Source organism: Stenella coeruleoalba, assembly GCF_951394435.1.
Source record: "Stenella coeruleoalba genome assembly, chromosome: 20".
Taxonomy (NCBI): domain Eukaryota; kingdom Metazoa; phylum Chordata; class Mammalia; order Artiodactyla; family Delphinidae; genus Stenella; species Stenella coeruleoalba.
In genome coordinates, this window is record NC_137166.1 from 13,241,296 (window position 1) to 13,267,553 (window position 26,258).

Genomic DNA, 26,258 nt, shown 5'->3' on the forward strand with positions numbered 1-26,258 from the left:
CTGTCAGTGTCCTGGCTGGCATAAACGCTTGTCGAGTGAATGAATGGAACTACGTCTCTCCTGCCCTGGATTGTGTGAGCTCTTTGTATCCCTAACACTCCTCACCTGGCATGCACATATTGCAGCCAAGGGCCTCAGCACCCTCCGTCTGCTTTTCATACTCCTCACCCCCAGGCCTTGTGACTGCTGGCCTCTGCTTCTTCTCTCAGCATAGACCTGCTTTTCCTCCTCCCTCAAAGTCCGCAGGCCTGAGAATGACCCAGGGCCCCAGAGCCAGCCTGCTGTACTCAGGGGACATGAAATCAGCCAGAGCGGGCACAACCAAGTACTGTACACTACTACCAAACCCAACTGTCTTCAGACTTGGGTGAATGAACACAGAACCAGGTCAGAGTCTCCACCCTCACTGTCCAAGTGAGGTCCTGGAACCAGGAATGACATGGCAGTCAAAGGAGTGGGGGGAGGCAACTGATGTACCCTAAACACCTCCTATACCAAAGAATGCCTCTGACCTCACACCCAACCTGCACATCAAGTGAGGAAAAGGGATATGGGCCTAAGAAATGAAGGCATTCTCCTACAAGGGGCTCTATTCCGTGCGCCACCTCCACAGATGTCGAGGAAAATCCAGCGGCCATTATTCCCGAACTTCAGGGGTCTGGGGGCGAGACTCGGCAAGGACTGCGACCAGAAGCCAGCTGGAGCCACAGCATTTATTCTACAGACACCTAGGGAGCCACGGGCTGTCACACTGGGGGCACCCGTGGGGTGGGGGGGTGGGGAAGAGAGGGAAGGAGAAGATAAGAAATCACACGGCATTATCGAGTATTGCACATGGTCCTTTTATTCTCTGCAGCAAAAACGATTCCTCCCTGCAGGCCCAGAGCCTTGGGTCTGCAGAGAACTCTACAGACACAATCCTGGGGTAGTGGTTCTAGACAGATGGCGCTGATGTGCTCGGGGCAGAAGCGTAACATGGGAATTGAGTCACAGGCTGGCTCCCAGGCTAAGTTCCAGTTACTGCTGGGTTAGGAGGACAGATGGGGCTGTTTAAAGGTCCCAAGATTAGAATGTCCTTGTGGGGGATGGAGCGCTCCTGGCTGGACGGATCCATCTGGGTGCGGGGGAGATGCCTCCTCGTGGTAGCCGCCCTTCCCCCTCAGTTCTTCACATCTCCCAGGTGGAGCTGGGCAAAGGTGGCGGCCAGCTGCAGCGCCTCCTGCAGGCAGCCCACGTTCTTGCCTGTGGCCTGAGCGGACACATCTTTGCCACCACCTTTGCCATCCATCAGACCTGACACCTGTTGCACCCACTCACTGGCTTTCAGGCCCCGGTTGGCTGCATTCTAGAAGACAGGAAGGAGAAGTGGGGGTCAGGACAGAGGATGGGATTGAGGGAGACAAGGAGAGGGGTGGGATGGAAAAAGGATGGGGGAGCCTGACACCCAATCCTGCCCTGGGTGATGCTGCCAAAGCTAAGAGAGATCCTACTGTGGGTATGACAGCCAGGGCGAGGCCTACCAAGCAGCAAAGCCAGCACGGTTAAATATATCCACCAGGGAGGGGAGAGCCTGAGGGGAAGGCGTGCTGGGGAGGTGACAAACAGGTGAGCAGGAAAACGGCCACTTCTAACAGGGGTTGCACAAACACACATGGGTCTTGGCAAACAGGTGTAAGAAGAACCAAGCTCCCTGAGAAAAGCTATGGCCACTGGCACAGAGCTGCTGTGAGCAAGACTGTAGGGCACTCTGACCTGGGGGACTTGACACAAGCATGTGATCTTGCCAGCCTCATTATCCACTGTGAAGAGCATGGCAGACGTCTCAGGGGAATGCGTCTTGAAGAGCTTCAAGGCTTCGTTCAGGGCCTGTGGGGAGAACCTGGCATCAGGCCATGGCCCTGGGGAAGGGGGCCACGCTCTCCACAAGTGCAGCGGGTCAGCAGAGCTCAGTTCTCAGAGAGCTCCCACTCCCTCCCCCCTTCTAAGAGCAGGTGCTGGTCCCGGGGGCCTGGATGGAGGACTAAGCACAGGGCCTCGCCCACGCTCTGGCTCGGAGCTTCGCCTTCCACCTCGAGGAGCCACAGCTCTCCAGCCACCAGCTCTCTCCATGGCTCAGCCCAACCTCAGTCCCAGAGAGTGGGCCGTCAGGCAACTACTCTGCTCAGAGCCACAAGGCTCCCACTTCAGCCACCAGAAGGCTGAGACCCCGAGAGGAGGAGACAAGCAGCAGACAGGCACAGGGTGGTGCCATGGAGCCCCAACCCCGGCTTGCCTTGGCCGAGGCGCCGCTCTCCATCTCCAGGATGACAAGGGGCTGGTTGGGGCTGCTGTCAATGAGCTGCTTTGTCTTCTCCAGCACCTGCAAGGAAGGGAGTCCAGAGGAGAGGCCTCAGGTCAAAGGCTCAGACTCCGAAACCCAGAGAGCAGTCTGCACAGCCTTTGCTGGGTAAATCCTCCCGGCTCCTGCACTGCCAGGACTCACCCGCTTTTGGACATCGGCTTTGTTAGCCCGGTCTAGGTCATCCATGATTTTCTTCAGGGATTTGAGATTCTCCCGGAATTCATCCTTCTGCCACTGAGGGATGACTGCGGTGGCCAGAGCCTGGAACCAGAACAGGAACTCCCCTGGGAGCTGGGCCACGAGGAGCGAGGATGTGAGCCCACCCCACCCTTCTGGCTTCTGACACCAGAGTCCCCCAACCAGTGTCCAGAAGGAGAGAGAACACAAGAACAAAAAGGAATCCACTGGCCTTGAGACGAGTCACTTTATGAGCAACTGCATGAGTTGTAAGGAGCAGGGCTGGAGAGAAAGGGGCAGAATTAAGAGAGCTGGGACCCTGTTAGACCTGGTCCCCCCACGGCAGTGAACACAGCCCGTGATGGGCTAATGGGAAGCCCCCGAATGTTAACAAACACCAGGAGACCTGGAGACAGTGGGCTCCCACAGTGCCTCTCCCACCCCCCTCAACACCGGTGCCCACTAGTGCTCAGAAGGGGCTGCCCTGCCATCGGCAATGGGGGCAGCAGCTGGTTCCAGGGGTCCGGAGGCCAGGATCCGGGAAGCTCCCTTGGCAAGGTTGCCGGACATCCGAAGTCAGTCCAAAGGCCCACTGCACCGAGAACCAGGACCTGAGGAGGGAGGCCGCCCCTACCTCACCGAGGTCCGCGATCTCCCTCTGCACGTCCTTATTTGGCGCAGTCTGGGCCTTCACTTTGGCCTCCGCGACAGAGAGAGATTTCTTCAAGCTCTCTGCTTTCCTGAGCGCCTGGGAGGAGGCAATCAGAGTTGTAAACTGTGGGTCAGGCAACTTTCAGCTTCACGACTCTGTGAACGGTGGCAGACACCAATGGCAGGCTATGGAACAACACACCCCCAGAACACCAGAACTTTCTCTTCCTTCAGGGGCAAGTGTTTGCAGCCTCATGCCCCAGAAAGGAGCACCCTCCTCACACACCTGGCCAGCGAAACTCAGGTTCAGGGGGTGACAGAAAACTCATGAGCCAGGAGCCCTTCCCACCTATGAAATCATCACTCCTCAAGCCTCGGCACACGTCAGGCGTGAGCTACAGTCCCCACCCCCAGAGCAACTGTCCCCGTACTCCATGCGTCTCAAACTGGGTACATACCCCAAGGGAGATGTGGCTAAGTGCTGGGGGCACAGAAGCCACAGCAAAACTATGGCCTACCCTCCTAGACACAGACATCTTATGGCAGAATCTACCTATATTTTAAAAGATTAAATGTAAGATAGCTAGAACGTTTTGTGCGGTGCTGGCTTTCTTCCGCCAGGAGGGGTAACGGGAGGACACCCTGGAGGGAGTGCTGTACCTCCGATTCTGACCGCAGTGGCCACATGACCATCGGCACTGTGGATCCACAGATTGGGCCCCGCTTGCCTTGTTCAAGTAAGCCACAAACCAGCCTGACCTGCTCACCTTCTGGGCTTCGGCACCTGTGACAGCAACAATCCTCCGGATGCCCTTGGCAATAGCTTCTTCACTCACAATCACAAAAGCTCCCGCGTGACTCGAATTCTTCAGATGCCTGAATGGCAGAAGGCAAAGTTCATGGTCCTCACAGCACCCAGGAGCCCTTGGCTGGCAGGCAGGAGCCCTAAGTGGTAGTCGCTCCCAGGGAAGCTCCCTCAAAGGGATGATGAGCAAAGGCCCTTCGTGTTTATTTCAGAACGCAGCTGTGGCCTGGAAGGGGCAGGCAGTCAGGGAAGGCCTGGCTGGGGCCGACACTGAGCGAGGCGCCACGTTCCTGAGCCTCAGTTTTCTCACGCATGAAATGTGGGTAGTTCTCCCTCACCACACTGCTGCCGTCTGTCCCTGCTCAACAGCCTGAGAGTATCTGTGGATTCCCTCTCAAGTCTTACCACAGCACCTCAGACAACCCCAGGGGCTCAGAGAACCTCAAACGCTCATTTACTCTCAGCCACTCCGCAAGGATGATGTAAAGTCTCCGAAAGCTGTTTCCAGTGCTCTAGAGTGTCATGGAGAGAGGTATCAAGGCAGAGGTGGGACTCATTTGAAGGCCCAATTCTACTGGACAGAGGGAGGCCTGGAATGTGATCTCCCAGATCCCTACCCCATCCTCCATGCACCCACCTGCTCTCTGCCTGCCGGAGGCTCACAGGAGGCCCTGGATGGGCTCTATCATGGCCTTAAGAATGTCTTTTTCCCCCTGATTTCTTGGCAGGCAGGAACTTCCCAGGCCACCAGACAGTCCCAGAAAGACCCCAAGGGCTATGGAGGACTCCAAGTTGGCAGAAACACGTGGCTGCCCACAGCCAAACTGAGCCAGGTCTACCGTGGGGCTTGACTCAGGGGCTCTGAGACGATGAGGTTAATTCCACAGATGCTACTCAAGCCTGCAAAGGGAACTATGTGAGGCCCTGGGAACGAAAAGGGGCTAGGACCAGATCAGAAGCTCCAGCGCCTTGCGGAATCATGAATTCCCAGGCCTTCTGTCATCATCCGTCCAGGGAACGAGAGCAAGCAGCTGTAAGTGTTAGGATGACATTTTTCACCTTCCCTCCTGGGAAGAACGTTTCATCACACACCCAGTAAATGTCAGCGTCAGACACGGAGGGGTCTGATGGGAGCACGCAGATGCTGATTCCTGGGAATGCTGTTTGGCACCTGCATTTCTGAGGACTCTGTTTCATCCTTAGACAAGTGAGAGCTGGTCTAGCCTATTACCCACACCTTCCGAGGGTAACGCAAATTAACAAAAGGCAGGTCCACTCACTGCTCCCCCTGAGGTACTCACGTTCCCCCACAGAACTCAACAGAAGTGAGCGAGCCAGCAGGACCGGAGGGGTCATCCAACAGCTCAGACACCGGGACCCCAATAGAGACGACTCGCACAGGGTCAGGATAGGTCTCATCAAACACAGCCCGCAGGCCCTGGATGGCTTTAGCTGCTGCCAGAGGACAATCCTGGGTGTAGACGGGCTGCCACGGAAAGAAGATAAGAAAAAAAGCTGGGAAAAGATCTTCTCTGAAGGTGCAGTAGGAAGCAGCAGGGAGAGTGCAGTCTTGCAGGCATGGCTCTAGGTTTCTGATCTCGGTTCTGCCCATCACGTGCCCTGAGCCTCCCAAAATAAAGCCCCATGTGTAAAGTCAAGGGGCTCAAAATAGGAATTTCCAACTACTTTGTTGAACAGTGAACCAAACCTTAAATGGACGTGCTGTATGTAAAACAGATTTAACTAAAAGAGCTCTGGTTGTCCTAAAGAAGGGGCGGACCAAAGACCTCCCTGAGGTCCCCCACTGAACACCAGCACTGCCTCCTACCCAGCACAGTTAAGAATCACTGCTTTGAACACATGTGTTCACCGGACAGACTATGGCTCGACAGTGAGAGCATCTGGGCGGGGGCGGCTCCATACATAGAAAGCGATGGTGCAGGAAGGAGTGGAGTTCATGACCCAAGAGCTCACATGTAACGCAACCCACCTTGGCTGCTTCAATCATCTCGTTTGCAATCTCCTCGGCCTTCTTGATCTGTTGGGTGGACATGGCTCCCTTGGCGGTGAAGTCAAACCTAAGGCGGTCAGGAGCAACCAGGGAGCCTCTCTGGTCAGCCTCCCCAAGCACGGAACGCAGGGCGAAGTTCAGGATGTGGGTGGCTGTGTGGTTGCTCATGACAGGCCTCCGTCGGGGCTATAAAGGGCAGAGCAGGCTGGTGGAGAGGTCTGCAGCGGACTGCTGCTCGGCCCCCAGCACCTGCTCTCTTCTTCCCAAGTACTAGAGTTTTTAGCTGGACCCATGGCTGCCCAGAATAAAGCCTACAGCTTCCCATGCCGCTAACTGTGGCCATGTAACTAAATTCTGGTCAGTGGGCTGTGAGCAGAAGTGATGTGTACCCTTAAAGGAACACACCCTCCCCTTCCTCTTTCCCACTGTCTAGAACAGGAGTTGGCAAGTTATGGCCTGTGGGCCGAACCCGTCCTGCAATCCATTTTTATATCTAGGTTTATTGGAACATAGCCACACCTGTGTGTTTACGTATTGCCTACGGTGCTTTTGTGCCACAACCGCAGAGTCGAGTAGCTGTGATGGAGACAGTATGGTTCAGAAAACCAAAAATATTTACTATCTAGCACTTCACAAAAAAAGTCCACCAACGCCTGGCCTAGAAAATGGATCTCATAGCTACCTTCTTGGACCATGAAAGCAAGGGCAACACCCCAGGAATGATGGTGGAACAAAAGCAAGGAAGAGCAAGGCCCTGTGACTTTGTGGGGAGGGCCTCTGCATCAGCTCAGACTTTCAGGTGACAAACACACTTCCGTCTTGTTTTATGCTACTATTATTTTGGAGCTCTGGCACGTGCAGCAGAACCTATTTCTTAACACAGGATCCTTGGCTCCTGAAGAAGTATTTGAGGTTAAGCTGGAGAAAGGCCATCCGTGAAAAGGAAGCTATAGGATCTCAACTGAAATCACTGTGGTCTAACTTGGGAACAGATTTAACTCTCAGTGACATCCCTCAAAATTTACTTCTGCACCTTACACGCAATCATCTACTTATAATTTCACTTAGGAGGGACAGTAATGATGGACCAATTGAAAGCCAGAGGAGGAGATGAATTCCTTTCACAACCTGCATCAAATCACTATGACGTACACTTTAAAACAACTCTTGTAATTCTACATGCCAGGTATGCCTCGATAAAGCTGACATTTTTTTTAAAAGGGGAAGGAAAGATGATTACTAACCAGCCTAAAGCAACTCAAACTCACCTCATCAATAAACAGCCGGACCTGATCCCCCACTTTCAGGCTGCCATAGATTGTTCCTACGTGCAGGACATACCCTCCTCGGACCTGAGCGTTCTTCACCGTAAACTCAGTTTTCTAAGAGGAGTCAAGGAGGAGACCAATACATAAATAAATCCAAATACATATGTGTGTGTATATATGTATATATATAAATATATATAAATGGACATAAATATGAATTCTCCCTTTATGTACTATACACACATACCATTAATACCATTATATATACACACACATATATATATATATGGACCACTATATAGATATTTATCATTACAAACACACAACACTTTAAATATGTAATACATGTGTATATATACATAGACACAGACACACACACACTCTCTCCATTAAGGAGCATCTTAGAGAATTAAAGCCATTGTAAGGAAGCTCAAGCCCGAGACTAGGTAACTCATCCAAGACCACAGAGACAGCAGTGGCTGAGCTACAGGCCACGTCTTCTACAAGGATGTCTGCCCTCCAGGGAGCTCTCTCTCCTTATTTACAAGGAAAGCCTGGAGGAACCAGGGATCAACCTAAGCAGCCTGGCTGCAAGGATCCTGCTACAAGGGGACCTAATGGTGATGAAAGCAACACAGTACAAGAAGCAGCTCCCTCGGCTTCAGAAACACTGACCACAGAACACGACCCAAAGATCGGTGGTGTCTGCCCCTCAGGGCTGGGAGCACCAAGAAGCCAGAGCAGCTGCCCGGCGCCCAGGCCCGGCCCTTTGCTGGGCCCCCGCTCCCCACTGATGAAGAAGAACTGTTGGCTCACGTCTTCGCTGCTGTCATCGACCTTCACCAGGTAGCCTTCGTCGTAGATCTGCCCTCCTTGCTCGGCATAGAAACAGGTCTTGTCCAGCACCACTCCACACTCCTGGCCCGTGGACACTTCCTCCACAAACATCTTGTCCCTGCGCAGAGCCATCACTGTAGCCACTGCACTCTCAAACACTGCATACAAGGGGAAAACACGGTTGATGACTTCATTCACACATTCTTAGCTGGCTTTTATCGGATTCTATTTCTCAAACTCTCCTTAGGTCCTAATTGTCTAATTTCATGTTGGAAGAAGCCTATTAGACTCCACAAAAGGGCTTAACATGCTGGTTTTCTACTGGAGAATATAATACTCAGTAGGGGTGACCAACTGTCCCGGTTTGCTTGGGACCAGGGGATTTCCCAAGGTGTGAGGAAAACACTGGGACAATTTCAGTGTCAACACTGGGACAATTCTGGGAAAATGGGACAGATGGTCACCCTAACTGTGAGCTACTGAACAGAAACCTGATGAATTTGATTAGTAGGTATTTAAGAGTAGTAATAAATTCCCTACTCCAAGGTCAATTCATAAGGAATGTATTCCTTTTGTGGGCTTCCTTACATAGATTTAGGTATCTCTGCTGGAGCAAAAAAGCAAAAACATGTAGCACCAGTATACTTCTTTTGAGTTGTCTTAACTTTAGAATGCTACTATCCCGATGCAAAATTCAACAGCCACAGGGAATTTTATAAATCAATGTCATTTTCCTTATTTCCTGCAAGATGTTGCAATTAGGGAAAACTGGGTATAAGGTACAAGGAATCTCCTGGTAAATTTCTTTTAGAACTTCCTGTGAACCTATAATTATTCCAAAATAAATAGAAAGTCAATCACCAAGGGTCTCTCTGAGTATAAAATTACACAGCATGACTACACAGCACTGCAGGCAAGGCTACCATGGATATCCTGGGTTCCTAATCTTGAGACTCATTGCTTGAAAACCACCCCAGATGAGCACACTAACATACCGTAGCTCCCACTGGAGTCCGAATGGTAATTATACTTTGGGGAATCATCTGTTGCCTCCAGACCCTTTTCCCGGAGCTCTTCAATAGCATAAATGTCCAGCATAATGAGGTCTTCCCCACCAGCTCCCTTGCCCTGTGATTTCAGCTGCCAGTAAGAGAAATAAGCATAAGTTACCTTAATATCAAAGAAAAAGCACTCTGAAGGACTTGAAATTGCTAAACTATGCCCAATGTAAAGCTCTAGAACAGAGTTTTTTGACCTCAGCACTACTGACATTTGGGGCCAGGTAACTCTTGTTCTGGGAGGCTGTCCCCTGAAGGAGGTTGAGCAGCATTCCTGGCCTCTACCCACCACAGGCCAGTAGCATCCATCCCCAGTTGTGAAAACCAAAAACTACCTTTATACGCTACTGCCTAATATCCCTTGGGGAAAGGGGGGCAAACTGCCCCCACTTGAGACTCACTGTCTTGGGAAAAACAGAATTTCAAAGACTTTAATGGAAGGAAATTCTTTCTTGCCTTGCAGCCAAGTCCTGCCTTGACTGGGGCTGAGTTTCTTGCTCACTCCCCAAATGCTTTACCTGAGCCAGCTTCCTCTCCTCTTCAAAGCCATCCATATCTACCACCAGGCCCTTCTCTTCAGCAATCAGTCCAGTAAGATCCACTGGAAACCCATAGGTGTCATAGAGGAGCCAAGCAGTGTCCCCTACACAGCACAAAGGAATCACGTAAGAATGACAGGGATGGCCCCCCTTCCTTTCCATCCCAACCCCTTCCCAGGAGGACACTGGCAGTGACAGGAGGGATTAAAGAGCCAGGCAAGTTAGTAATGGTTCTGTCTATTTGTCAGAAAATCCATCAAATCTTTTGCAGTCAACCTGGGGGAAGCACAAGAGGTCCCTGGAAAAGTTCTGTTTCTTAATCTGAACACAAGTGTGTTCAGTTTGTGGAAATTCATCAGGCTTTCACCTTGCACATTATATTATACTTCCATAAAAAGTAAAAACTTCTGGAATTAATTTTCCTGTCTGGTAAAAAATTAAAGTTGTAAAACACTATATACTACTCGTTCCCATTTTTTGCTTGCACACGCGCACACACCCCTATATACGTTTGTATGCAAATACAGAAAAGTCCTGAATAGTTATACAAGAAACTCCAAAGAGTTGTGACTTCTGAGAAATGAGTTTGGGAAAGAGGATTTTCACTTGTTACTTCTGTACTGTTTGAATACTTTGCCATAATAATATGTTACTTTTATAATCTTACTATAAACCCCATTTTACACCAAAAGCGGTCTAACCAAGCTATGCTCAGCCTTTGGAGACACAGGAGTCCACTGTCAGTTTGTGAGAAAGGGCTTGCCTCTTCCAGAAAGATGAACCAGGCTATTGAAGAAAGGAACAAACCGGTCCTTACCGGGAATGGTTTTGCTGTCTCCCAGGCTCTGAATTTTCCTGTCCAGGATGCGACGCCCTCTGCTGAGCGTCTTGAGAAATTGCACTTCTTCTTCATTAATGATGTCCTTCACCATATCTGGGTCCTTCTTTAGCTCAGGAAATGCATCTCCCTGGTAAATGAGAGACACAGATATGAGCGCAATGAAGGCAGGGACTATACTATGACTCCTCTAAAAATTCTCATTAACAGTGTGATATCTCCCACTCTACACCTTTTAAGGTATGTGCTTCAGTACAGAAGAGGTGAACAGGAAATACACCTACCAGGGACTGCACAACAACATCTGCTAATGTAGCAAAGAAACCCCTGCTGGCGTTGAGTTTCTCATGGGAGTATCGAACAGCCCGGCGGAGAATCCGTCTCAACACATACCTATAAGAGGCAGAACCCAGTTTCCTGCTAGACAACATTCCCAGCCGAGCGTTTGGTAGTGGGTCCTTTGGAATTCTACCCAAGCAACATGACCAATTTTTTGTCTTTCTCTTTCAGATTCTTTCTTTTATCCTAAGCCTGCTTTTTCTTTTCTTTTTTTTTTGCATTCCCCCAAAGTCATTAACATTAATTCCAGCATAAAACTCAGTAATATATCCAGAAAGATGCATCAAGGATAACCTGGGGTAACCTTGGTTTATTTTCCAAGCTTGTTCTGCTGAACCAGAGATGAAGGCAAGAAGTACAGACCAGACGGCCAACTTGATGCCCACAATCCAATTCCAGGTCCCGGCTGTCAGTAATGAAGTTGCCTGGGGTTCATCAGTATCTCCCCTGCCCCTGCCAATATCTTATCAGACAACCCTAAATACAATCCTTATCATCATCTTTAATATAGTAAACTCTTCAAAGTGAGCTGAAACTCCCTTTATCCCTAAAAAAAATAAAAGGATCCCTCCAACTACCTAGAAGACAAACAATAATGAAGTACGGTGTTAAGTTCCACGGAGAGCCATAAAACTCAACAGTGTCAGTCCTCACCCTGCCCCACGTGTAACACACTTACCCCCGCCCTGTGTTGTCAGGTCGGCCACCATCAGCCAGGGCCACGGTGATGGTCCGAGCGTGGTCGGCCAGCACCCGGTAGGCCATGTCGATCCCATCAGCATCCTCAGCACCAACCTTCCCAGTGTATGGCCGAGCACCTGTGCCCTACAGATGAAAACCAGGAGGCAGCTCATCAGGAAGCAGCCCTTCTAGTGTTGCCTCACCCTAGGAGGTTCAGAGAGGCCTGACGGGGCATAAATCGAAAGGATGACCTCTTGCCAGATCCTATAACCCCAAAAAAGGTAACAGGAGCAAGAGTGAAGAGCCCCCAGCTAGGCCCCTGCACACAATAAAATACAGTGCCCTGTGCTTAGACCCCTGTGTTATTAACAGTGAAGTTGGTAGATGGTCACAGGTACCCTCACCCGGCAAAGCATATGATTGTTTTATCTTTGACAGTACTAAGGGTCCAGCCTGGAAACCTCCACAGGAGTCTGCAATAGGACCAGTACCTTCTGAATGGCTTCAAAGTAAGGGACAAAAAGGTCAGTGTCATAGTTGGACATTTTATTCTGCAGCACAGACACTAGTCGCTCCAGGCCCATCCCTGTGTCAATGCTTTTCTTCGGAAGAGGTTTCAGAATGCCATCGGTTTCCCTGCAAGATCCAGAGAAAGAGGAGGATGAAACACGGACTCAGGCTGCCACCTCTCCCTGCTGGGCAGAACTCACTTTGCAGTTTGCAGGCTGTGACTATTTGCCATTTGCCTCTGCCTGTTTTGGTGGGAGGTGGGGTGTGAAGGGAGAACGGGAAGAAATACTCTGGGGTTCATTAAAGAGTGAGGCAAGCTTCAAGGAAATGAGCTTTAAAACAGCAGTTCAAATTACAGCAAAAATGACATTATAGGAATAGCCCTTAAGCAGGTAGTATGTGGAATAAAACTAGTTTATAAAAGAATAGGCCCAGCCCTGTCCCAGAGATCAGAGGGAAAACCTGAGAAATAAAATTGAACAAATGTCCACAAGATTCCATGATGCCTTTAGCACTGCTCCACTATCCCCAAAGGCGAGGATGAGAAGACAGCCATGCGCCGAGTTCCTCTCGCTCTACGCAGCTTGAGGAAAGGTGCTGCTCTTAGCAGGAACAGATCAGGACCCCAAGACCACCTGTTATACTGGATGAACACAAGGTTCCAGATCTCTAGCACATTGGGGTCATCCTGGTTGACGAGGTGCGCCGCATCCCGACCACCAATCCGGTCGTAGTGGATCTCACTGCAGGGACCACAAGGGCCCGTGTCACCCATCTCCCAGAAGTTATCCTTCATGTTGCCTGGGAGGATTTTGCTGTCATCCAGCCTGCAGAGAGCGGGAAGATAAGCCCATTTATAGCTAGTGACAGGATTCTGCACAGACTTGCATCTGCCAAAAAAGGAGATCCTTATGCATTTCTAGAAAGAAGGCTCACTCTTTGGCAATTACTAGTGCTGAGTCTGCATTCAAATCCTGATAAAGCAGCAGAACATGATTCTTTTCAAGAGTGACTACAACAGAATACAAAATGCACATATGCTGTGATCATAAATAAATAAAAACATGCAAAGATGTAGATAAAGTCTAGACAGGAACACATAAAAATGAAAACGTTTATGCTGAATATGACCAGAATTTACCTATCTGTCTGTCTGTCTGTCTGTCTATCTATCTATCTATTGGCTGCCCGGCTTGTGGGATCTTAGTTCCCTGATCAGGGATGGAACCCGTGTCCCCTGCAGTGGAAGTGCGCAGTCCTAACCACTGGACCGCCAGGGAATTCCCGACCAGAATTTAAACAAATTTCTTTGCACGTTTCTTTGCAAATGTTCCTTCATTTTTATAAATGAAACAATTATATTATGACAGTATAAGTGTTGGAAAAAAGCAGCTGATCATTTAAAGTCACCTCTCTATGCCCCTATTTAGTCATCTTTTACCTTAAAATGATACTAAAAAGAATTTAAGGTTAAAACATTTCCAAAATATTGACTCTGCTGAGAGTTGCTAGATAACAGAGCACTCAAAAAAGATTATGCTTGTTTGAAATCAAAGTACAGATATATACAAGCCAAGTAAAACAGGATTCAAAAAGTCAAGATTAGTATTTTAAGTTTCACATGTGTTACTACTCAAAACATCCAAGTACATTTAGACTATAGCGTCTAACCAAAGAGGGATTTCAGACCAAGTACAAGGGGAAGCTGGATTGAAACAATATACCCTGAGTAAAAGTAATTTTAAAAAAAATTAAAAATAAAGGAGAAGTAGGAGTGCTTAAGTATATAAAAAGCTACACACTAAATGACAAGAGAGTTTAAGTAAAAAAAACAAGAAAATGAGACAAGGACATCATGGGCATTCTTGTTATCTACAGGGGAACATCACTCCACAATCAGATTCCTCTTGATACAGAGCTTCATAAATTCTATTATGTTCTAAGCCCAGAACACATATTGCTCATCTATCATGTTACCTTTTATGCTATGTGATTTTATATTAGAATTATATTACATTAAAAAAAAACAACCCACGGGGCTTCCCTGGTGGTGCAGTGGTTGACAGTCCGCCTGCCGATGCAGGGGACACGGGTTCATGCCCCGGTCCGGGAAGATCCCACATGCCGCGGAGTGGCTGGGCCCGAGCCATGGCTGCTGAGCCTGCGCGTCTGGAGCCTGTGCTCCGCAACTGGAGAGGCCACAACAGTGGGAGGTCCGCGTACCGCAAAAAACAAAACAAAACAAAAAAACCCCCCACAACTTCCTTTGTCCTAGACCTGTTTGATGCCATTACATTTCTATAAGAAATAAACTGTTTCATATCAATACACTCTGTTGAAAAAGACACACACATACACACAGGGCTACAGAAATACGAAAAAAGGCCTGAAAGACTCTATATGGGGTATCAAACTATTAACAAGGACTAATGTTAGGGATCTTCCATTTCCTATTTTTTACATTTCCATATAGTTTGAAATTTCACAACATATGCACTCTATGTACAATTTCTAAAAATATATAAAAAGCAAAAAAAAAATGAGAGGGCTTCCCTGGTGGCACAGTGGTTGAGAGTCTGCCTGCCGATGCAGGGGACACAGGTTCGTGCCCCGGTCCAGGAAGATCCCACATGCCGCAGAGCGGCTGGGCCCGTGAGCCATGGCCGCTGAACCTGCACATCCAGAGCCTGTGCTCCGCAACGGGAGAGGCCACAACGGTGAGAGGCCCGCGTACCGCAAAACAAACAAACAAACAAACAAAAAAACACGAGACTCTTTATGTTGGCTTTCAACGACAGAATGATCAAGTAAACCTACTAAGAAGCAAAGGATGCACCAAAGGATAATTACTCCCAGTCACCTCCACCTCCACATACACACCCCAAAATAGGAAATGGCAATGCACCCCAAGTCCTAAGACCCCACTCTGGCACTGAGTGTAGGAACCATTTTATTCCTCCGTACTCATACGCTCCACATGCGAGCTACATTCTTACCCCAAGTTGTGCCAGATCTGTTTGCACTCCAGGTCTGGTTCTAAGCTGGCTGCTTCATCCCCCCCAAAGTAAGTAACGTAGAGTCTTTCAACTGGAATGCCAAACTCTTGGGTGAGAAGTTCTAGAGCCATCTTACATGCCAATTCCTACAAAACGATCAAAAAGATGTGGAATATGACCAAACCAGAATCTATTTAATATGAGTAGGAGAGGTCCAATACAGTATCTTCACCATAAACAGTCAAATTTATACAAGAAATCCACATGCAAACTGAAATCATAAAATTACAGGTACTGCTTCCAAGAAGTCTTAGAATTGATAAATGTCCTTCACTTCTGAATCTCCTAGATGATATTTTGTATCATGAAACCATCAAAGTTAGAACCCACTTCCCTCAGTAGAAATGACTGTTTTGCTCAAAATTCCTTTGATCTTTGCTCAGAGATCTCCTCTTTGAACTTACCTTGAAGTAATCTCCAAAAGACCAGGAGCCCAACATCTCAAAGAAGGTGTGATGATAGACATCCTTGCCCACATCGTCCAGGTCATTGTGTTTGCCCCCAGCCCGGATGCATTTCTGGGTATTGGCAGCTCTGCTCAGCTTTGCCATAGGGTGAGATGGGTCAACAGTATTCAGAAAGATGGGTTTGAACTAAAAAAGAAAGGGAACATTTCAACTTTTAAAGAGCTGCAGATATATCAGGTGTTTACAGGCTGGCAGGAAGAGAACACACATAGACTATTCATTTCCGGATTTGATTAGCCTGCAATACAGAAACTTATCAGAGGCAGGTGTGTGCTGCAGCAGAGGCAGCCTGTCTTGGAGCAGCTCCTCCCTGGTCCTAGTTCTCCAACGGTCTCCACCACTGCCAGTAACACCAACTGCACAAAGGAAAGCCCTGCCAGATCTGGGATAACAGTCAAGGTTGATGCAGTGAAACCTGTGTTTCCTCTCAAGTCTCTGCAGTCAGGGCTTATACCATCTTTCTGGAAGAACATATTCTAAAACCAATGTGCTGGCTTGGTAGTAAAGGTGATAAGGAAGAAAAAAATTTGAGACCTGTTCAGGGAGTAAAAATTAGCACCACTTGGTCACACTAAGTCACACTAGCTCCATAATCACACATGGCTGGTGTGTGATTAGATATAGAATTACCATCATTGCAGAAAGTACATTGTACAGTCCTGCGCTCGACCGTAAACTCCTTAAAAGCAGAAACTATCTTACTTATTAGCACCTAGAAAAGTACCTGAAAAGAATAGATGCTCAATAAATACTAATTCAAAATGTAAAAACAAACAAAGCAAAACAAAAAACACAAGGTATTTCTGATTAAGAGGCATACAGCACATAAGCAAATGACTGCCTGGGTTCAAATCCATGCTCCAGCATTTACCAGCTTCGTGAGCTTGGGCAGTTTACTTGAGCCTTCAGTGCCTCAGTAGGATGGCACAGAGTGAGGATTAAATGAGTTAATATACATAAGACACAGAGCAATGCCTGGTGTATAGGAGGTGCTACATGCAGGCTACTAGTTACTGTTATTCAGGGAATGTTTATAAACCTTGGACTCCATGGCTTCTGCCAAGTACGTTCAGTTCATGTGGGAGAAGACAAAGCCTAGGTATGGCTGAGTAGAACAAAACTGTTTCAGTATTCCAGAAAACTCACCACCTTGAAAGAGTCCACCTAAAATTAGTGCCCTCAATTCCAGGTGTATGCATGGGACTCACACAACTGAAAACACTTTTATAATTTCATGGTTCATGTAATACAGGTGGAAAATGTTCCCAGTGCCTCTAATTTTCCATGCCAGAGAAGAGACCTGAGAGAACAGAAAATGTCAACTTATCCCACAGTGAGGGGCATCCTAAGGGCTGGTGGGTCCACCGGGCTAAGCAGTCACCCAAAGAACCTCCAAAGGAAAGTCCTGAGGGCCCCATCTAACCTGAATCCACTTCCAGCCAATTAAATAGTTTTCAATGTCACAGGTATAGTGAAAAACTCCTTTTAAACACCTTTATAAACTTGTGATGCTCTCATTACTTCACAAGAAAATGCTTGTCTCCAAAAATAAAACTTTTAAATATCTTTTATAGTTCAATTGCCCCAAACACAAATCCTACTAATAAAGTTTCGTCAGCAGTAGATCCGAATTGGCATTCGTGGCAGTAGCTTCAAGAAAGAAGTTTAAAAAAAGAAAAAAATCAATAAGACTGTGCATGGGACTTCCCTGGTGGCACAGTGGTTGAGAATCCGCCTACCAATGCACGGGACACAGGTTCGAGCCCTGGTGCGGGAAGATCCCACATGCTGCGAAGCAACTAAGCCCATGCGCCACAACTACTGAGCCTGCGCTCTAGAGCCCGTGAGCCACAACTATTGAAGCCCACGTGCCACAACTACTGAAGTCGCATGCCTAGAGCCCGTGCTCTGCAACGAGAAGCCACCGCAATGAGAAGCCCATGCTCGCCACAACTAGAGAAAGCCCGTGTGCAGCAACGAAGACCCAACGCAGCCAAAAATAAATAAATAAATACATTAATTAATTAATTAAAGAAAAAATAAGACTGTGCATGGCCTAGAATGGGAATGAAAGCAAAGCCTTAAAAGAATCCTGAAGAGGGGCTTCCCTGGTGGCGCTGTGGTTAAGAATCCGCCTGCCAATGCAGGGGACATGGGTTCGAGCCCTGGTCTGGGAAGATCCCACATGCCGCGGAGCAACTAAGCCCGTGAGCCACAACTACTGAGCCTGCGCATCCGGAGCCTGTGCTCTGCAACAAGAGAGGCCGCGATACTGAGAGGCCCGCGCACCACGATGAAGAGTGGTCCCCGCTTGCCACAACTAGAGAAAGCCCTCGCACAGAAACGAAGACCCAACACAGCCAAAAATAAATAAATTAATTAATTAAAAAATAATAAAATAAAAGCTCCTTTAAAAAAAAAAGAATCCTGAAGAACTGACATTTTATAAAGAAAAAAACAAGGACAATGAAAAGATGAAGGACAACCACAACAGCTGAGCTAACAAGTCTCTTCAGGGCTCAGCAAGATTAACCCAGCCTCTGATTTTAATAAAGCACAGCTATTTCCTTAGGAGAAAAAAAAAAAAAGGCAAAACTTTACAGACTAGATGTAGGCTGTATTTTTCTTGAGAGGCATACAAGTTTAATCCATGAGTATCGGGGTCTCTCATCATAATTAAAAATAATGATAGTTAATATTCAAGTACCTACTTCAAATACTGTACTAAACATTTTAAATGCATTATTCTATTTACTCCTCACTACAATCTAAAGGCAGGCACTATCATTATTCCTCATTTCACAGACAAAGAAACAGAGGTTCAACGACATAAAGTAGATTCTGCAAGATCACACAGGAAGGACAGAACTGGGATTCTGACTGACTCCAGGGCTGCTGTGCTGCCTCTGTGGACAAAAAAGCCAAGGGGAAGGGAAAATACCCTTACCTGGTTCATGCCTGCATTGGCAAAGAGCAAAGTGGGATCATCCAAAGGGATGGTGGCAGATGAGTGAACATAGGTGTGTTCATTTCTCTTGAAGAAATCTATAAAACGCTGCCGGATTTCACTTGCTGTTAGGGTTGAGTCCATCTCGAAAATAACCCTACGGAACTAACCAGAGGAAAAATGAAAGAAAATTAGGGGAATTGAAACTAAGATAAGTAAACATTACACAAGACTCCTAGCTTCTCAGGCCATGTCAAAGCAAGACACGGGTAAGCTGTTTGATCCTAAAACCTCTATGTTGTAATGTCCAAGGCTAAAATCACCATCGAAGCAAAACTTGCTGCAGTAGCAGAGAGCAACCCCACATGCTCTTCCTTCCCGGGCCAACCTCAATCTGTTCAATACACCAACACATTAAGCGGAGGAGGTAGTTTCTTCATGCATTCATTCACTGCAAAAATGTATGGAGCGTCCGCTGTTCCAAGCCCTAGGTCAGGAATTAAGAAATGGGAATAGGGCTTCGCTGGTGGCGCAGTGGTTGAGAGTCCGCCTGCCAATGCAGGGAATACGGGTTCGAGCCCTGGTCCGGGAGGATCCCACATGCCGCGGAGCAGCTGAGCCCTTGTGCTACAACTACTGAAGTCCGCGCGCCTAGAGCCCGAGCTCTGCAACAAGAGAAGCCACCGCAGTAAGAAGCCAGCACACCGCAACGAAGACACAACACAGCCAAAAATAAATAAATAAATTTAAAAAAAACACAAAAGAAATGGGAATAAAACCTCACAGTTCAGTCTAGCAGAGGAGCCCCCTGGAGATGAGGGAGGCTCAGGAGACCCAGGTTCCAGTCCTAGCTCCAAGTCCTTAAGGGAATTACTTCAACAAAAGGGGGCCATAATAGATGAACTCTAAGGGCACTTCCAGCTCTGTCTTAACCCACATGCCTAGAACAGTGCAAAGTTCCACTATCCCCAAAGCCAGGGCCTCTAGGTTTGGCGTGACCATCTAGGGGAGGCAACAGTGGACCTGGGCATGGGCCCATCTGTACAAGGAACTGCCCTGCAAGTAGCAGGAATGTACCTGCCTCCACTTAGCTCCTCCAGAACCCAACTGCTAAACTGCTGCCTTCCCAGCTATTTGACTGCTAGGGAGTGAGGACGTTGTAGCCACACTGAGGAAGTAGAGCTCAAGAGCCAGTGAAAGAGAGAGGGAATCAGAAGAGAGGGAAATTAGGAATAAAACAGCTTTACAGTTTCAGAGCTCTTTCACATATATTACACGGCTTCTATGACAAGCAGGTTAGAGAGAAGTGACAGGCCTTGGTAGAGGGTACCAATCACTGGCATGGAGTTGTAGTGCCATGTTGCACTGGGTGTCTAGAAAAATAGGAACCATCTCATTCACAACATTATCTAAAAGTCTCTAGAATTCTAGACCTAGCTCTAACCTTTAAAAAGTCACTTTGAGGACTTCCATGGTGGCGCAGTGGTTAAGAATCCACCTGCCAATGCAGGGGACACGGGTTCGAGCCCTGGTCCGGAAGGATGCCACATGCTGCCGAGCAACTAAGCCCATGCACCACAACTGCTGAGCCTGCACTCTAGAGCCCGCGAGCCACAACTACTGAAGCCTGTGAGCCTAGAGCCCGTGCTCCGCAGCGGAAGGGGCCACTGCGATGAGAGGTCCGCGCACCGCAACGGAGAGTAGCGCCCGCTCGCCTCAACTAGAGAGAGCTGGCACGTGGCAATGAAGACCCAACGCAGCCAAAAATAAAAACAAACAAATAAATAAATACATTTATTTTAAAAAAACAGTCACTTTGGGACTTCCCTGGTGGTCCAGTGGTTAAGACTCTGCGCTTCCAATGCGGGGGTCGTGGGTTCGATCCCTGGTGGGGGAACCGAGATCCCACATGCCTCACAGCATGGCCAAAAAAATTTTTAAACAATTAAATAAAAAGGCACTTTGTCCTAAATTTGTTTCCTTTTTTGTAAAAAAGTAAGATCTACTCTGCCTACGCCACCTGGGGTGTAAGGCCAAAAGCCATCCTGTATCTGGAAGCAACTTGTAACCTGGAACAAATTGGATACTATTACTTTACATCACTTAGCTCAAAGTTTTCTTCCTTCCTAGGAGGAAGATACAAAGAAAGATGTACACAACAAACATGATGAGACTGTGACTCTTAGATTTATGTTTAATCACAATTTCAATTGATTTATTCACAACTCAATCAACTCATTACTCAAACAAAAAGCCCTTTGGGCAAAAAGATGGTGAAACACTGGCAGACAGAGCCAAGGAGCTGACTAAAATCCCCACAGCTGAGGATTTTCTGTTCACGCTAAGGAGTCAAGGCTACGGTTTCTAGAAAGTTTGTCACACCACATTCTTCCTCGACCCTTCTCATCATGGCTCTCAATGAATATTAATCATGGTGTTAACAATGAACGTACGGTGCTAATCCTGACTGAGCAGCGACATCACAGCTGTTTCAGAATGTTCATTGCTCCTCCTCTAAATGTGTTACCTGAGGAAAATAAGCAGTTCCATTCCAAAAGACACATGAATTTTCCATCTTTGTTTATTCATTCAACGTACTGAATACATACTGTATGCTGGGAACCAAGATGAAAGAGAGTTCATGCCCTTAATAGGGAGATAGTCACAGAAATAACTGCAGTATGATGTAAAAGGATCCAATATATTGCTGTTAGGCCCTATGGACGCTGGGACTATTAAAGGCTGTGTCACCATCACCACTCATTCATTTATTCAATATAAATACACAGGAAGGCTATACTGGATACAGAGGTAGCACAAAGGAGGTCAGATTCCATTTCCCAGCAGGAACTGTAAAGGTCTTAAGTACCTTAAATCTCACTGGCCCTTGGGTTTAAGGCTCCAGCCACTGGACCTCTCAACATGCTCTTCACTTGCCAGGTAAGCTGACTACCCTATTCTCCCTTTTTGCCTTTTCCTAGTTAATTTCTCATTGTTGGCATCTCAATTTCAAAGAGACTTATTTAAGGAAGGCTTCTCCTTCTTAATCATTCTTCCTATTTTAGTCTGATAGCCCCAGGTGTCTCCCGTCATAATTTGCACATGCATTTGACAGCTGGAGGTCCATCTCCCCAACAGGCTGTAAGTTCCAGCCCAGTGAGAATCATGACTGGTGGTTTTTGCTCACCATTACGGTTATGACCTCAGCATCCAGCACAGTGGTTGCTAAGTATTTCATGGTATAATTAATAACCCTTTAGTAGCGAACTGCGAATGAACTTAAAGCACACTGGAAACGCAGACCCTGAAAAAGTAATAGCTAAACGTGATGGAGCACGGAAATTGCTTCTAGGTAGGCCCGGACTAGTATCAGTTATTAGCTAATTTTAAGAATTTAGGGAACGGCTCACAGCCTGATTCCACCCGTCTTGACCACTCTACCCGCCCGCAACCCCGCCCGCCCCTAGGGGATTAAAACCAGGGGAGATAAAACCTCAGCTTTGGGCGGATGGTCAGCGACAACAGTGATCCTTCCAAGGTCTCGGTCCTCAGCAAGGCCACCCGAGGCCACTCCACCCCCAGCGCTCCAAGGGTCTGACAAAAGGCCACTCTCCAGCTGCCGTGTCGCCAAGCGGCTGCCTCAACCCCGGCTCCAGCCCGCGCCCCGTTCCGGAGTACTCACAGGGCCTGGCCCAGGGGCCAAACGCCAAGCACAGCCGCTATCGCGGCGCCGTAGAACTCTCTCAGAGGTCAATCTGCTTCTCCCGAGGGTCGCAGTTCCTAACTCCTCCCTCAAAGCCCAGCGCCCGGAGCCACGGTTACCTGTCCCGCAGACACGCAGAGGTACCAGCGCCAAACCACTGCCCTTGGCAGCACGCACCGCCCCGTCCAACCAGAGCGCGCGGATGGAAAGTGCCCCGCCGCGCCTTACCTTTCCGAGAAATTATTGGTCATCCGACATGCCAGTCAACTGGAGCACGAATCAGCTTATTAGTTGGTTTCTGGGAAGGCGGGTCTAAATCGGCTGATGCAATGGCAGGGAAAGAAGGGACGGGGCACGTCACGTGACAAGTAAGGATGTGGACTTCTGGGGACCGACATTTTAGTATCCATACTCTAAATCCTAGTCGTTGACATGATTAATAAGGGGGAAATGGTGACGTGTGTTTGGTAGAGGTCACAGCTCTTAGTATCTAGTTATGTTCGTTTTAGTTGCAGAATGGTATGCAGGCCTCAGATTCTGATACGTTGTGCTCATGGATACACTTGTCCTTTAGACCTTGTTGGATTTGGTGTGGAAAAAATAACATACTCTATGAGAGACAATTTGGCATTTGGTCCTCGATTTGCCTTTGAAAAGTAATAGTTAATGTTTATATGTGAGGCATTATTAAACATTTCCTACATTATTTCGTTTAGTTTTTAAACTGTGTATGAGGCAGGCCAACTGGCATACCTTTTACAGATGAGGTAACTGCCTTGCCTAAGTACACACTGAAAAGTAAGTTAAAGAACCAAGATTCAAACCCGTTTCTGTTCAACTCCAAAGCCCATAACCTAAACCTCTCCACTATTAACCTACATCATCTTGTATATCTAAATACAAGGGTATAAAATTGTGCTGCTGGTCATAACTGGGTTAAAGATATTGTTACGGAACACAAGTTCATATGCCCGATGTACAGTGAGGCCAAACAACCCAAAAAGTGGGAATTTGGAGCAGAGAAAGGTTTATTGCAGGGATAAGCAAGGAGAACGGGTGGCTGATACTCAAAAACCCCAAACTCCCTGATGATTTGGGTGGGGGGGTTATGGTAAAATTTAGGGTGAGAGCTGCAGGGTGTGTGACTTTCTTCTGATTGGTTGGTGGTGAGGTAACAGGGTGGTGCTCCAGGAATCTTGCGCTCAGCCTGAAGTTACCATCCTCCACCTGAGTGGGGGGCCTTAGTTCCTGCAGAAGAACTTAAAAGATATTATATGTATATTCCTTGAGGAGGAACCAGGACCCTACCCCAAGGCTGCACTATTGTTTCTTGACTGCTCTTCCCTTGTTTCTGCATTCCCTCTCTTCCCTGATTAGCAACTGTCTGAATCTGCCCTTTGGAACTCTGGGAAGGTCAAGGAGGCTGAATAAAACCTATTTCCTAGAAAAGCTTTTGTGCCCAGGACGGCCCCACAGGGTCCTGCTTTGTTTCAATACTTCAGAAAAATTTTACTCTTTTCATGTAAAAGAGCATGCTACACAAATAGAAGGTCAAGCTCAAAAGCTAGCAAGAAGTCACTTAATTTCCCAATTCACAGCAAAGCATTAATAATCATCATCACACCTAATGTTTGCTGAGCACTTAGTATGCAGCAGACACTGATCCTCACAACAACCTTACGAGTTACTTTTATTACCTGCTATTAACAGCTGAGGAAACTTAGGCACCCAGAGGTTAAGACAGCTAAGGTCAAAACCAAGAGAGACAACTGTTCTGATCCAAAATGGCCCAAAATAGATCTTCCCTGGTGGCGCAGTGGTTAAGAATCCGCCTGCCAACGCAGGGGACATGGTTTCGAGTCCTGGTGTGGGAAGATCCCACATGCCGCGGAGCAACTAAGCCCATGCGCCACAACTACTGAGCCTGTGCTCTAGAGCCCGTGAGCCACAACTACTTAAGCCCACGCGCCTAGCGCCCGTGCTCCGCAATAAGAGAAGCCACCGCAATGAGAAGCCTATGCACCGCAATGAAGAGTAGCCCTCGATCTCTGCAACTAGAGAAAGCCGCGCAGCAACAAAGACCCAATGCAGCCAAAAATAAATTAATTAAAAGAAAAAAAGATATTTAACAAAATGGCCCCAAATAGCATATTTAGTCACAACAACCTGAGAAATGGGTCAGACTTTTGTACCTGCACATTTAAAATGGAGAGCCAAAATTGTACAAACTGTACTTTCAAAATAAAGTAATATTGGTTGTAGCCTTAATAACTTAGCTATGTTGCCATAGTTGTTGCTGTTAATATAGCACTTTCACTAACAAAAGAATTGAAGATAGATTAAAAAATGTTTTTTATTCCCCAGTGATTGGTTCAGTACACATGAAGAGAAATTGTTGAAGTCCAAAAGTCACATTCTTCTAAAAATGAATTTTCTACATGAATTATTCAGATAATTACCCAGTTCTCTATGATACTGTTACCGAGTCCAAGCTTGCTCTGCTCGCCACACAACAGGCCAGTAAATCAGAGACAAGGTGTTGAGGCAAGGAATACAAGTTTATCCAGGAAGCCAGAAGACCGAGAAGATGGCAGACTAAAGTCTCAAAATAACCACTTATTGGGGTGTGGATGCCAGTTTCTTTTATAGTAGACAGGGGGAGGAGATGAGGAAGTAAAGTAAAAAGACCGTAAATTTTGCAAATATCCTCTGCAATGGCCAACCTCAGGGCTGTGTTAATTTCTTATTTCTTGCAGCCATCCACAGGTGGACAGGGTTGGGATATTTCCCTGAAAAAAGGCGCTTTAGTTTAACATTCAGGGGCAGGGTTCCCTGAGGCAGGCCACTATGTATAGACGGTATCCTTTTAGTGAACAAAGCAGCGGAAAGCAAAGGTTAAAGTAAAAGAAATAGATCCAACATGTAGTCAGATTTGGCTCTTCCCTGTTACAATATTTTTCCCTGGCAGATAGTGTCAACTATATAATAGAAGGAAAACTATCTTAATGCAACATGCAAATTGTCTATTTTAGGAAACTACTAACTTATTCTGGGCTAATTGCTTAGGACTGTAGGTAACAGTGAGTGCTATACACATGGCTTGCTCTGCAGTAGAATACTGGTTGAACCTTACCTGGGGGCATGAGGAAGATAGCAGGGGCTCAAGATAGTACAGCTAAAATACTTAGTTTTGGAAGGATGTAGTCTAATTCTTCCATGGCACCTAAGCTACTTTTATCATCTATAAAATGAACTTTGAATGTTCATTTATTTGCTATTAGGTCAAATGGGGGTGACTGAAGAGTTTTCAGCCCATGAAGTACCATAGGAGTCACCTAGTGATTTCGGATGCATGCAGCAGTAAGCAGTAGCTTGCAGCAATTAACAGCGATTGGTAGCTGGAAGCAAGATCTTAGTTCCCGGACCGGGAGTCCTAACCACTAGACCACAGGGGCCAGCGGCTAGGGCTTGGATCCCTAGTTCTCGCCTGCCTTGTCAAGAATGAATTCAGGCGAGGAGGCAGAAGGTAAAGAGAAAAGGAAAAAGTTTATTGGAAAAGCAAAGTACATGCAGAAAGACACATGGGCGAACTCAGAGAAAGAGTTGCGCCTTTGGGAAATTCTTAAATTCTTTATAAAGGGGCAGTTTTCCGGGTCTTTGTCTTCCTTCAGGCCAATCATCTTGTTTTGTTCTCCCCTGGCTAATTTGTCTCAGGACCCTCCCCTTAGGTGCGCATGCACCTCTCAGTCAAGATGGATCCCGACGTGAAGCTGTCTGGGAGAAGCAAGAGTCACCATGGCCTGGAGTTGTCCCCTGACTTTTGACCCCCAAGGAGCCTTTGTGCCCATGTGTAGTGTCTCCCTTGCCCCAAGGTGAGGGGAAGCGGAGATCCCTTGGTCCTTTACTCAAACAAGGTTTTGCCCCTCTTTGCTCTTGCCATGACTGTTATCTTAAGGCATCCACAAGAGACAAGGCTTGGCTATTTACCCTGTCCCTGTCATTGCTTCTATTTCAGAGCAAGCAGGAGACT

At 47.4% G+C, this 26,258-nt stretch overlaps 1 protein-coding gene across 3 annotated transcripts; it reads right to left on the reverse strand.

Annotated features, from left to right (window-relative positions):
- Window positions 1–786: 786 nt before the first annotated feature.
- AARS1 (alanyl-tRNA synthetase 1) lies at window positions 787–22,474 on the reverse strand. Of its 3 annotated transcripts, none has more exons than XM_079907700.1 (21): window positions 22,457–22,474; window positions 18,526–18,690; window positions 15,516–15,704; window positions 15,052–15,197; window positions 12,691–12,882; window positions 12,037–12,181; window positions 11,544–11,689; window positions 10,810–10,918; window positions 10,505–10,655; window positions 9,667–9,791; window positions 9,086–9,230; window positions 8,070–8,248; window positions 7,254–7,367; window positions 5,965–6,171; window positions 5,276–5,460; window positions 3,937–4,045; window positions 3,153–3,266; window positions 2,483–2,602; window positions 2,273–2,359; window positions 1,753–1,866; window positions 787–1,345 (listed from the first exon to the last, which is right to left on the reverse strand). In XM_079907700.1, the coding sequence occupies exons 2-21, from the start codon at window positions 18,667–18,669 to the stop codon at window positions 1,160–1,162; spliced, it is 2,907 nt and encodes a 968-aa protein (XP_079763826.1). In that variant the 5' UTR covers window positions 18,670–18,690; window positions 22,457–22,474; the 3' UTR covers window positions 787–1,159. The 3 variants fall into 3 exon arrangements, with proteins under 3 accessions (XP_079763826.1, XP_079763824.1, XP_079763825.1); XM_079907698.1 differs by lacking the exon at window positions 22,457–22,474 and adding an exon at window positions 22,208–22,401; XM_079907699.1 differs by lacking the exon at window positions 22,457–22,474 and adding an exon at window positions 22,348–22,392.
- Between the last annotated feature and the right edge of the window lie 3,784 nt (window positions 22,475–26,258).